The 14,473-nt window shown below is 35.3% G+C and overlaps 1 protein-coding gene across 5 annotated transcripts in view; it reads right to left on the reverse strand.

The window, feature by feature from the left end:
• Nucleotides 1-14,473, reverse strand: part of LOC150100590 (uncharacterized) — a 154,850-nt gene that overhangs the window by 81,727 nt on the left and 58,650 nt on the right. For 4 of the 5 annotated variants that reach the window (XM_090401654.1, XM_090401656.1, XM_090401659.1 and 1 more), the window contains 2 exons: nt 2,825-2,946; nt 1,820-1,867 (listed from right to left, as the gene is read on the reverse strand). In XM_090401654.1, the coding sequence (XP_090257780.1) occupies nt 1,820-1,867; nt 2,825-2,946 (170 nt within the window). The remainder of the gene's footprint in view (nt 1-1,819; nt 1,868-2,824; nt 2,947-14,473) is intronic. The other variant, XM_090401658.1, reaches the window with a different exon arrangement.

The following is a 14,473-nucleotide window of genomic DNA, read 5'->3' on the forward strand; positions in this document are numbered from 1 at the left end:
TTTCAAATGCATCAATTTTTCTTCTGTCAGCCCTTTTTGTTGTCCAGCTCTTGTACCCATATGTCATTATTGGAGAGACTATAGCTCTGACTAGTCTACTTTTGGTACTTAGAGCGATGTCTTTGATTTTCCAGATCTTATTAATGCTGACCATTGCAGTATGGCCCAGAGTGATTCTATCCTTGATTTCAGGAGTAGATTTGCCATCATGGTCAGCATTTGAACCAAGGAAGATGAAAACCCTGAACTGATTCAATTTCTTTGTCATTGATTATAAACTTCATTTCTCCACTAGCTGCTTTTGTCACGATCTTTGTTTTCTTTATGTTAAGGTGCAGTCCCATTTTTTTTTACTTTCTTTCTTGATTTTCAAAATTAGATTTAACAGGTCTTCTTCTCTTCCCACCAATCAAGTTGTATCATCTGCATACCTCAAGTTGTTTATAGTTCTTCCTCCTATCTTCACTCCAATATTGGATGAGTCCATGTCTAATTTCCTCATGATCACCTCAGCATAGAGGTTGAAAAGAAATAGGGACAAAATACATCCCTGTCATAATAATAATAATGTCTCTTATAAAAAACGATATCGGTAATGTGTTACATAAGCACAGATACTTGTTTGAAACTTTAGTTCTTTGCTCTTGACAAAATTCAATGCCCAAGTTTCTAGTAATAAAATATAGTAAAGTCAAGTCAGTCAAAATAATGCACTGCTTCTCCTTAAGAAGGAAGAAACATTAAATAAACTGAATGAATGCTAAATTAATTTTTATTTTTGTGGCCTTGAATTATAGTCAAAATTGTCACTATAGCAACATATGATAGCAAATTCATCAATGTAACACTACTAAAAATTCCTAAATGACATCTCATAGTATCAATGTTATCCTAAAAGATATTCACTATTAAGTGTTTGCTATAGCATGAGTTGCCTATATATATATATATATATATATATAGGCTTACAACAGAACCAGAGCAAGCGCCCTCTCAAGCCATGTCCTGTTCTCAGTGAACACAAATAGTGAAGGCCGCCAACATAAGATAAACTGGACCACAACTTCAAACCTTCATATATGCCACGATGAGGTAGAACACCGCATAGTTGAGCCTAAAGAAATTGTTCTGGACTCTCATCACATCAATAGTAACCTTAGTTATAATTTACCGGACTCTTTTAGCTCTACTATCAGCTACTGGCGCACTCATGAAGTCACACGCTCGCAGATGCCTAACAATAGAACTTTAGCCCGGACTGTAACTTCGGTTCAAACTTAACTGTAGTTTAGTCGATTTTGTAGTGGTACAACGTTTCTTTGTGATGTTTTTTATGTTTGCTTTCAATGTTCTCATGCCTGAAGAAGTCGGCTTTCCGACGAAACATGTCGTGTGTTATATAAAATTAATTGTTTGTCTAATTCTCAGAATTCAGTCAGTAAAATTGTTTGCTATAGCATGAGATATATATATGTATATATATATATATATATATTGCCTATATATATATATATATATATATATATTGCCTATATATATATATATATATATATATATTGCCTATATATATATATATATATATATATATATATATATTGCCTATATATATATATATATATATATAGGCAACTCATGCTATAGCAAACACTTAATAGTGAAACACTTGGTATGAAGATATGAACATATCTTCATACCAAGTAAATACAATGGATAATTATATATATATATATATACACATACATACACACACACATATATATATGTATGTCTTTTACAGAAAATGATATTTGTAATGTGCTACATAAGCATAGATACATACTTGTTTCAGGCTTCAGTTCGCTCTTGACAAAATTCGCTGTCCAAGTTTCTAGTAATAAAATATCGTAAAGTCAAGTCAGTCAAAATAATGCATTGCTTCTCCTTAAGAAGGAAGAAACATTAAACAAACTGAATGAATGCTAAATTAATTTTAATTTTTGTGGCCTTGAATTATAGTCAAAATTGTCACTATAGCAACATATGATAGCAAATTCATCAATGTAACACTACTAAAAATTCCTAAATGACGTCTCATAGTATCAATGTTATCCTAAAAGATATTCACTATTAAGTGTTTGCTATAGCATGAGTTGCCTATATATATATATATATATATATATATATATATATATATAGGCTTACAACAGAACCAGAGCAAGTGCCCTCTCAAGCCATGTCCTGTTCTCAGTGAACACAAATAGTGAAGGCCGCCAACATAAGATAAACTGAACCACAACTTCAAACCTTCATATATGCCACGATGAGGTAGAACACCGGATAGTTGAGCCTAAAGAAATTGTTCTGGACTCTCATCACATCAACAGTAACCTTGGTTATAATTTACCGGACTCATTTAGCTCTGCTATCAGCTACTGGCGCACTCATGAAGTCACACGCTCGCAGATGCCTAACAATAGAACTTTAGCCCGGACTGTAGCTTCGGTTCAAACTTAACTGTAGTTTAGTTGATTTTGTAGTGGTACAACGTTTCTTTGTGATGTTTTTTATGTTTGCTTTCAATGTTCTCATGCCTGAAGAAGTCGGCTTTCCGACGAAACATGTTGTGCGTTATATAAAATTAATTGTTTGTCTAATTCTCGGAATTCAGTCAGTAAAAAATATGAACATATCTTCATACCAAGTAAATACAACAGATAATTACACACACACACACACACACACACACACACACACACACACACACACACACACACACACACACACACACGTATGTCTTTTACAGAAAATGATATTTGTAATGTGCTACATAAGCATAGATACTTACTTGTTGCAAACTTTAGTTCTTTGCTCTTGACAAAATTCACTGCCCGAGTTTTATTTCTCTTCCTTCCTGGTTTAACAACTTTCGCAAGTTCATTCATTTTCTGCATTACTGGTGCTGGATAGCTATTTGGTGTGTGTGTGTATATATAAAACACATACGAGATCAATATATGGCTGATATAAACATACAATACTTAGCATGGTTGAATGCACACAGAGATATATGTACTGATTTTTAAAAAATAAATGAAACGTCAACATAATATTACTAAGGTACTGAGAAATCCTGGAATCTCTAAATATATTAAATTTATATTTAATAAAAGAATTCTGTGAATGATATAATCACGTAATCACAAGAAAGATATTTATTTAACCAAATATTTCAGTCTGGAAATAGCAGACCTTTGTCAGTGGTATTACAAGAACAGTTTAAAAAATACAAGCTAGAATACTAACAATAGATCGTTAAAATTAGAACACGCTGCGTGATGTTATATCACTAAGTATGAAACGGAATATTTTGAAGTAGAAACATGATTGAATTTGCTATAAAAAAAAAAAATTAATTAATGAGTAATCTTGATTAGACTTTCCCAGATTTTTGATATAGATATACAGTCATTACGATTCAGGTTGGGGCGAAGGAGCAAGGCCTCCACACTTTCCTTGAACAAACGTTCAAACCTATAACGGGATCTATGTAAGAGGCGAGTCCTGGACCAAAGGATGCTGTGGTCAGTTTCAATCCCGTGTTGAGCCAATCCAGACTTTTCAGGTTTGTTGTGAAGAATGGATGATTGATGTTCTTGGATTCTTTTTTCAAGAGAACGTCCAGTTTGTCCAAAATAAGAGAGATCACAGTTGCACGGAATTTGATAAACTCCAGGAAGAAATAAAGTTGCGCGTTTGTCTTTAGGAGAAGGAAAATGAGAAGACAATTTGTTAATAGGTGAATACGTAGTTGTTAAATCATATTTCTTTAAAATTCTTGCGATAGGTTCTGAAATACCGGAGATATAAGGAATAGGCACTCGACGTATTGAAACTTTCTTGTTTTGTGGAGGATTATAAGAATTGAGGAGACGTTGAGTACTTTTTTCAGAAAAGCCATTGAGTTTCATGTGTTGTTGAATAGTAGAAAGTTCTTTCTGTAGATAATCAAAAGTAGAACAATTAGTTTTGGCTCTTCTGATGAGGCATTTTATAATTCCTGTTGGCTCTCCGGCTTTAGCCAACTTTTATTTAGAACATTTAGAAAAAGTCCTCTTTGCATCTATTTTCCCTCAACCATCTTTTTGGGTAAGATATATAGATGACATATTTACTATTTGGCCTCACAGCAAAAACGCTTTTTTAAACAGTATTAATTCCTTGCATCATCGCATAAAGTTTACTATGGAATTAGAAGAAAACAACCAGTTATCTTTTTTTTAGATGTTCTCCTCATCTGATCACTTTCAAATATTCTTACAACTACAGTATACAGGAAACCAACGATCACAGGTCGTTATATTCTTAAAGAATCAGCCCATCATCCATTTCAAAAAACAGGAATTATAAAATGCCTCATCAGAAGAGCCAAAACTAATTGTTCTACTTTTGATTATCTACAGAAAGAACTTTCTACTATCCAACAACACATGAAACTCAATGGCTTTTCTGAAAAAAGTACTCAACGTCTCCTCAATTCTTATAATCCTCCACAAAACAAGAAAGTTTCAATACGTCGAGTTCCTATTCCTTATATCTCCGGTATTTCAGAACCTATCGCAAGAATTTTAAAGAAATATGATTTAACAACTACGTATTCACCTATTAACAAATTGTCTTCTCATTTTCCTTCTCCTAAAGACAAACGCGCAACTTTATTTCTTCCTGGAGTTTATCAAATTCCGTGCAACTGTGATCTCTCTTATTTTGGACAAACTGGACGTTCTCTTGAAAAAAGAATCCAAGAACATCAATCATCCATTCTTCACAACAAACCTGAAAAGTCTGGATTGGCTCAACACGGGATTGAAACTGACCACAGCATCCTTTGGTCCAGGACTCGCCTCTTACATAGATCCCGTTATAGGTTTGAACGTTTGTTCAAGGAAAGTGTGGAGGCCTTGCTCCTTCGCCCCAACCTGAATCGTAATGACTGTATATCTATATCAAAAATCTGGGAAAGTCTAATCAAGATTACTCATTAATTAATTTTTTTTTTTTTATAGCAAATTCAATCATGTTTCTACTTCAAAATATTCCGTTTCATACTTAGTGATATAACATCACGCAGCGTGTTCTAATTTTAACGATCTATTGTTAGTATTCTAGCTTGTATTTTTTAAACTGTTCTTGTAATACCACTAACAATGGTCTGCTATTTCCAGACCGAAATATTTGGTTAAATAAATATCTTTCTTGTGATTACATGATATCATTCAGTCTTATGTTGCAAATATCCTTGAAACAACAAAAGAATTCTGTATCAACCTTTTACATTTTGTATTTAATTTTTGGTTAGGTCAACACAACAAAAATCAACATAGCATCTAGGGCTCCCAGTTTTTGATTGTATATATTTGCCCAATGTCAATATTACATGATAAGAAATCAATTACATATTGCTAAATTCATCATACCAATAAATCATTTCAGTGTGGTATCAATGTTTTAACTAGCTGGTCTTTGCTGATACCAGTTAATTGCTGAGAACTAAACTCATACTATTTTATATATCTACAGAAAGCAAAGGAACTACTGTATTTTGTAATAGCAGTGATTACAATGGTGATCTGGTTTCAAAATGAAGCTAAAAGTAGCATGCGAATATGAAAAGAGTTAAACAATTCTAAGGTGATGCATAATTTATTACATTCACCTTCACCAGATAAACTTTAACAACTAATTAACTAACTTAAACCAATTTTATTTGGGGAAGAGGAGGGGATGAATGAGAAACAGGCAATGTGTATTTTGATGATTTTTATGAAAGGATGACAATAGCATATTTTCAGATGTGACTGAGGCTGGCATTGCAGATAAATTTAGCAGTGATGAATATGAAAAGCAATAAATGGGATGTGAAAGAGAAAAAAGTTATGTGACAACAGTAGGAATGAGATGAGATGAATTGATGAGCTGCAATTGCAGTCCATTTGCAATTACATGATTTCTATACTGGATAAATTAAAATCATCTCCACCTAAACATACTTACAAACATCCCTTCTATAGTAAGATTAGTTACCACATCTATTGCCTAAAGAGTGGAAACACTTAACTATCAAGCCAGCACTAATGCATCACTGTTAAATCTCACACAATAGTCTGCCAATTAAAGACCATCTGTTTTAAAAAAAAAAAACTTATTAAAGAAATTCTACCAATTCTGTTTGAAAATATACCATAAAACACAAATATAGTCAACTCAGATGTAAGGTTTGTCTTCATATATTTCCATGTATGCAGGCACTGCATAATTAAGAAAGATCAGCAGGAAACAAGATGCGATTAGTTTAAAACAAAAGTGGCCAACAGCAGGCCGTGGGTCGCATGTGGCCCGTAACGTGATTTTGTGTGGCCTGCGGCAGGATAAAAACTATATTAAATTATATGTATTATCAATTTAGCTATTAGTTTTGACCACAGATTTTCTGATTGATATACTAGTTATATTCATTATTTCTGATGATGGAAACAATTTATATTCTCAACACGGAATCAAAATTGATTTAAAAAGATTATTCAATTTATAAAATCTACTGCTTCTCTGTGCGAGTTGTAGTAGTGGGAGCGGTAGATTTCTATGCACTCCAGAGTAACGCATCATTGAAAGTCACTTGCTCTGCTCTGGTTACAGTGATCAGTTTCAGAGACTCAGTTTTAAATGAGTCTCTCAGACTCAGAGACCCAGCAGTAAAATGATTTAACACATATAATAATTCAATACATATAACTATTGCCTTGAAAAAATGCAGAGTTTATTTTTATTTAACTTCTGTCTAAAGATGTGCAGCCCATGATGCTACCATTTCATCATATATTGGCCCTCGTATAGAATGAAGTTGGCCATGCCTGGTTTAAAACATTCACCTAGATTGCTGCTAGATAAGCAGATAAATGTCTGCTTATCTGGTAGCAGTAATCTTTTTACAACCAAATGTGTTTGAGATTGGAATAGTTTCTTAGGGAAGAAACAGAATCCAGAAAGTTTTTCACATTTGTATTTGTGTCTGTGAAGTAAGCATGCTTACTGACATGCATAGTCTGATGTTGGATGTCCTGCAAGACTGCACATAATATGCAAGTTACAAATGCATGTCACTTGATAAACTCATATGCATATGCTGCCTTACAGTGGTTTATGTCTTACATAGAAGATTAGTTGAATGATTTCTTCCCCTACTCTTTCTGGCTACTTTAACTACACTCTTCTGACAAAAATACTTTAAAGGGAATTTGTCTATTACTGGACAGAATTTAATAAAATTAATACTTAGGAGTCTATTAAAATTTATCAAGTCATTTTAAAAGGGCCATTTTAATGGTAAAGTTAGATTTGGTTGTAGTCATGACTGAAAGAATTAAGGCTGTTGGGCCAAGATTACCCATATACAGTACTAACATACTACAAGTTGATCAACCAACCTCTCATGTATGCTATTTCAATATGAGACTGGCTAACTTACCTTTGGATGAAAAGCCTTGTCTCATCTTAAATCAACTATGAGCAGCATATGTAAAAAACCTGTATATTAATGAATTAGGCTATGCTATGAGAGAAGTTATATAGCACAATGCAAAAATGAGCCAAGCATCTGACATCTTATTACAATATTTAACATCTTGTTCAAGTTTAATTTGAATAATGAGAACTATTAATTTAGAAATTTTTCTGTGAATACTTTTTTTTTTCTGTTTGTTTTTGAATCTGAAGATGTAAACAAAAATGTTGTGTGAAACTAGTAATTTCTTCATAAAAAAGTCCTGCATGGTATTACCAGGTACAGAAAACATGAATATATCAAGCCAAAGAAACAAACTTGAGAAAAAAGTCTGCCATCAAACTATAATGCCTTTGCTTCTAAATATAATGGAGAAGATTACTAACCACCAACTTCTTCGCTAATCGGGGCCATCTATTAACCTGCAGTAACCAATATGGATTCACTACTCTCAATCCACAGTGGATCTTGAAGTCCACATCACCAACTTCTACACACAAACTGTGGAAAGTTTGGGACAAAGTTAGGAAGTTGCATTTGAGATTTTCAAGGCCTTTGATCAAGTCTAGCATACAGACCTAATCAGTAAACCACAATCTTACAGGTTTACCTTCTAATCCTGTTACCAGACAGCCATTTCCTCTCTGGCCATTCATTACAGATCATGGCAGATAGCTTCCTTTCTTCAGATTTCTGAATTAATATAGGCATAACCAGGGATGACATACTTTTGACATCCACTTCCTCCTTCAGTAAATGGCCTTCTCTCTCATTGACCAACAGTCTTATTCGGTTTTGTAGATTATTCCATCTTCCTTTTCATATAAGGAGTGGTCAAGCATTCCAAACTTCAAGTTTTTTTTTTATAATCACTGACTTAACTATTTTTCACCTGTATGATGATCATTAGTTTAAACAAATCCCAAATTTGCCGACCAAGGCTATCCTCTATAATGGGGTATAAAGCCAAAATCTACCTTTCTGTAACTAATTCTGCTTCTCTCCTAAACAGCCTTCTTCCTTTCATTCTCTTTCTGCCATTCTTTGCTAAGTTAGTTTTAGCCTTTCTATCTTCCATGTTAAAGCTACCATTGGAATTTCTCCTCTGTCCTTACAACGTATATGTTCAGTCTATTTCCATTTGCACCTTTTTATTTCACTGGCGATACTTCTTTTCTGTTTGCATAACTCATCATATGTTATACATTTGGCCAAAATATGTTTAATATTATATGCAAATACTTTGAAAACTATTAAATTTGGCTTCCTGTTTCTTAGTCAGTTTCCATGTCTCTGATCCATATAATGAAATGGTGTTCATACTGCTATTAAAGATCTTTACCTTGGTTTTATTATGAGGTCTGAAAGATTTCCATATACAGACCATAACACATTTAATTGTATAATGCTTATTTGTGTAAAAAATAAAATTGAAAATTGTTTCTTATGCTTCTATCACAAATCGGTTTGGTAAATTGCATAAATTATCCACATATAACACTTTTTTTTTTTTTATCATACACAAGCTGAATCAAATTTCATATTTTCTAATTATATTTTGAATTGCTAATTTAATTATAATGCCAGCCTGGCTGGCCGAGTGGTTAGCGTATCCGCTCTCAGCCAAAAGGCTGCGGGTTCGAATCCCGCCGTGGGCATGGATGTTTGTGATTGTCTGTGGAAATACCAGTGGTGGTCGGCGGTAGATGACGTTGGTGTAATTGCAGTCAGTTGGTGGATTGAGTGGTAAAGACAGCTGTATAGCAGGTGCCCTCCCTCAATGAGTCTTTGGACTCCCTGGAGGTGTCAAATAATAATAATAATAATTGTCTTTTTTTTTTTTTTTTTCAAAAAATATATTTTACTGTTTTCCCCAGATCAGGAAATTTTTCATTTGCTGGTTTTTGAAGATGCTTCTGACACAGACTGTACTTGCAATTTAACATGGTACAACATGAATGTATGTTACATTCCCATTCCATTATGTTAAGTGTGTGTGTGTGTGTGTGTGTGTGTGTGCTGTAAGAAGGTTGTTCCTTGTGTTGTAAAGCAACTATGTGTAGCCTAAAATTATTATTATTATTATTATATTATTATTATTGTAAAAGCAACTCTACAGAGTCCTAAGACTCACTGCAGTAGACCCAAACCATTAACACCGTATTTGTTATACCTCTCCTCGAAACTATTAACAAATAAAGTACAGTGATACCCCGGAATTACGTGGTAGGTGGGACCAACGAAAAGCGTGTAAGTCGAATTCGCGTAACTCAGGGTATAATTTTGCATATAATTTATATATACAAACATACAATTGGGACCAAAGGTTTACAAAAACAACTATATTTTTTAAGAAATATAATCATAATCGTAGTTTTTGGTACATAAAAAAAAAGAAAGTTATTTTGATGTCGGTGGTTTCATAAAATCTAATAGATTCGTCTGATGGCATAATGTCTTTTTCTTGTCATGCAAAATTTCTTCATAGCAAGCCAGTGATTTTTTATTCTTTGCCTTGTGGCTATAATTTGTTCCTCGTTAGAATCTATGTCCTCCAAAATCTGTAAATCTTTGTTAATTAAGCTGAGACCTTCTGTTAATTTTGCAATTGTCATGTGCTTTTCTGGTAAAACTGGATCTGATGTTTCGGTCTCTTTGTAGCGAAAGGTCTCTGATATCGGAGACACCCCAAGAATCTCCGATAATCCTTACAGCATCTAAAACATTAAACCATTTCCAAAACTCTTTAACAGACAGTTGCTCATTTTGCCTCATAGCTTCATTCAGACTTGCAAATGAGCACCATGAGTAGTATGCTTTGAATGTTTTTCTTTTCTTGCTAGCTGTAGAAGAATCGGACTTGCTTCTTTTGGGCGACATTATTATTTTTTATGTGATAAAATTTTTATCAAGAACATAACATTAAACAATCGCAAGGTTTGTAGACTATAAAAATCGTGTATGAATGGAGACCATGCGATATACGTTGTTTGTTCACAGCATGTGTGAAACTGGCAAATGCGGCCGACACCGGAAAGATACGACTAGTGGTGAGGCGTGACAGGCATACATACATATAAGAAACCGCGTAACTCCAGATTCGCGTAAGTCGGGGTATGACTGTACTCACAACTAACTCTGGCAATCCATTCACCACTCTTTAAGCAAAAAATCTATTCCTTATATCTTTGCTAATCACCCTGTTATTACCCAACTTCCATGGATGACCTCTTGTGCTGCCCCCTATAGCCAAGTACTGAAATATTTCCTTTGTATTACTCCCAAGAAATTCTTTAAGTAACTTAAATGTTTCTAAAAGAATTTCTTGGGATTAATACAAAGGAAATATCCCCTTTTTTGCCCATCAACCAACTTCTGCAACCCACAAACCATCAATCTATCCTCATAAGCATTCCCCAGACCATTCGCCATCCTGGTCACTCGCCTCTAGATCCTCTGTACCACTTCCTCATCTGCAAGAAATCCAGCTGACTAGACCTGAGCACAATAATACAGATATGGTCGTGTCAAGGCTTTATAAAGAGGAAAGGAAGATAACTCCTTTATATCTGCTTATTAGTATGTTCTTTAATAACCAAGGAATCCTGTGAGCTATCTGGTTGCTTTAGTAATAAGCCCTCTAAACTACTTCCAAATCCCTGGTTTCATCAATTTCCTGGAGTACAGTTACCCTAATATAGTATATAGCTTGTAATCTTTTTATCCCAAAATGCATAACTTTACACTTTTCTGCATTAAATCGACATCCATTATGTTTAGCCCATACTGTCAGTCTATTTAAATCATCCTGCAAGCACTCAACATTACCTTGATTTACCGGCCTGGCTGGCCGAGTGGTTAGCGTATCTGCTCTCCAGCCAAAAGGCTGCGGGTTCGAATTCCGCCATGGGCATGGATGTTCGTGACTGTTTCGGAAAATATAGTGGTGGTAATGGGCAGCAGATGGCATTGGTGAAGTTGCTGTTCGTCGGTGGATTGAGTGGTGGAGACAGTTGTAGAGCAGGTACCCTCCTCGATGAGTCTTTGGACTCCCTGAAGGAGTCAGGTATTAATTTAATACTAATTACTCTATCCAACTTCACATCAGGAGCAATACAAATTAAATGACACTGGTCCAAGCACAGAGCCCTGCAACACACCACTAGTCACCTGCCTTCTCCTGGATTCTGCTCCTTCATATACTACTTTTTGGTATTTGTCCAGCAGTCACACTTTTATCCATATTACTAGTTTCATATCCATTCCGATTTGTTGCAGTTTGCATAACAGTTCCATGTGGTATCCTGTTAAACACCTTTGCAAAATCTAACATTATCATTGCATAGCCATTCCCTTTATTCAACTCACTAGTCACTCTATTGTAAAAAGTTAGTGGATTACTAAAGCATGATCTAAGCCATGCTGCTCCTCAGTGCATCATACTATTGTTAATCCATTCCTGAATTCTCTTTCTGACCAACTTTTTCAGTACTTTTACCACTCTTGAGATACTGATTGGTCTATAATTTGCTACTGTCTGTGGTAGCAAATTATTCTTCTTTATGTGAAGGAATTATTTGTCTTCCTTCCACTCTCTTGGAACTTTTTTAGAGCTGAGACTTAAACAGGCTAGTCAAAGGCATCACCATTTCTCCTGCACATTCTTGTAAAACATGAGCCGATATCCCATCCAATCCCACAGCTGTACTTGCATTCAAATTTTGCAATATTCTAAGTACCTCCAATACATCCACCTCCGTTCTCACATCAATCCTTGTCACCTCTGGCATAACAATATCTTCACTTGGATGATCTATCCTTGCAAAGTGGTCCCTCAGTATCTCAACAATTTCACGTCTCTGTCACCTCTATAATTTGCACTCATTAAAGTTACCCTTCTGTAGTCATTCTTCTTTCTACTTGCCACATAACAACAAAAAAAAAAATCTTTCGAATTTTTTTTTGCTTGTTCAGCTAATTTCTTCTCGTAATCTTTTTAATCTTGTAATTTTGCCTAGCTTACCTTTCTTGCCTGACTTGTACAGTTAATGAGTAAGCTGGTCACCTTATTCCTTATATACCCTCCACAACATTTTCTTTTTTTATTGCAGCTCATGCTTAATGATATACTACTTATCCATCTAACTCCTTTCTGATTTATCCTCCTGACCTTAGGTATATAGTGTGATATTGTCCCCTCCAGATATTCCTTGACCATCCTCTATGCACTGTGAACATTCTTCCCTTGCATATCTTTATGCACAGTACTGCTTCAAGCTGCCTCATGAGTGTATCATAATCACCTGTCTTCCACATATGCTCTTTATTAGCTATAATTTCCATGTTTTGCTACCTCCCATGTAAAGATCATAAGATCACTTTCCTCATTTGCAGGCAATGTGGTCACCTTAGTTATACACAGGTCTTCTGATACTATAACCAGATCAAACACTCTTATATCCAAATACCCTGCATCACATTCTGCTCCAAATAATTATCTCTCAGCAAGTATATAAATTCTATTTCTTTCCTGCCTGTGATCTTTCCTCCTTCCAATCTATGTCTCTGAAGTTGAAGTCCCCCATAATAATTATTCAACTTGCACCCATTGTACAAATATATAGCACAGATATCCTCTCTCTGGACTATAGTTGCAACCAATTTTATATTTTGTCTTATTATTTTGCCTCTATCTCATGCTAGACTGCTTCAAATAAACAGCTACCACCTGCCTGTCTCCTATTCTTTTTGGCTGCAATTCAACTGTTACCATCAGCAGTACCGCTACTCCATCCTATCTTCCCTCAATATACTAAACCTGTTACATGCTATCCCTGTAACTACACCATCTGCTGTTAGACAAGTCTCACTAATGCCTATAACTTTTGGCGAGGTTGTACTAATCAATGCCAAAAACTCTTAGCATCAGCATGTAGTAACTGTGACATTCTCTTAAGCCCCAACCATCTTTACATCTGGAATTGACTGACCCATTCGATATTATTGCCTGAGACACCTTCTTCTCCCTTCTATGTGTTAGGCCTACTGGCCTGTTACGGAGCTATCTTAAGCCCTTCCAAGTTGTACCTGTCCCAAGGATAAGGTGACTAGCCCTATGCCTCCCGGTATATTCTATGACTGTAGCTGCATGTGTTCATGGGGCCGGTTTGCCTGCTTGCAGGATAAAAAACCCTGCTGTCCACGCCCAAGACTGGCTAACCTTGCTATGTCTGAGAAAGATCCTTAAGCTCCTCACTTCGGTGACAGGAATTGAACCCAGGACAATCCTTTCCCAGGCATATGGTTCCAAAACACATTCCGCATTTTTTGCTCATTCACTTCATGGATGCCTTTACATACACTCACCTGCATCTTCCCTCAACTCCCAATCCATCAGCATTGCACAAATCTTTCCATCCATCAAACTCATGCCACAGGTCCATCCAGAAAGTCTACACCATGCCTTTTGCACAACCTGTATTGCAGCATGACAGCAGACTTACAAACTTCACTCTCCGGTTCTTATTTTTCGCTTCTAATAACTCTTTGACATTCTTCCTCGCACAATACTTCTCACCTCTCAGGTCAGTGGCTCTAGTCTTTCACTTTTTCTTTCTGCATTCTGATAGTTTCACTTTTTTTTTTTAATCAAGAACATTGAACTAATAAGTTAAAAATATTATCAACATTTTGTTTTTATTCAGCAATGTCTGAACTGTTAGAGAACAAGTTGCTTTCATTAAGGGCTTGATGAGTAAGCTGTTGCAAAATGAAAGACCAAAGTGGTATGGAATATCCTAAATGCAACTGTCACAAATGTGTTTACTTATACTATAGTTACTGTAAAGTATTTGTATTCTGTGTGTTCTTCCATGGGTCGCTTAAGGATCAAAGTCAAATACTAGGAGGAGACCCCAACATCACCTTTCAGGAATG

Source organism: Typopeltis vanoorti, chromosome 12 (assembly GCF_054136105.1).
Source record: "Typopeltis vanoorti isolate ZY-2024b chromosome 12, IOZ_Tvanoo_1.0, whole genome shotgun sequence".
NCBI classification, from domain to species: domain Eukaryota; kingdom Metazoa; phylum Arthropoda; class Arachnida; order Uropygi; family Thelyphonidae; genus Typopeltis; species Typopeltis vanoorti.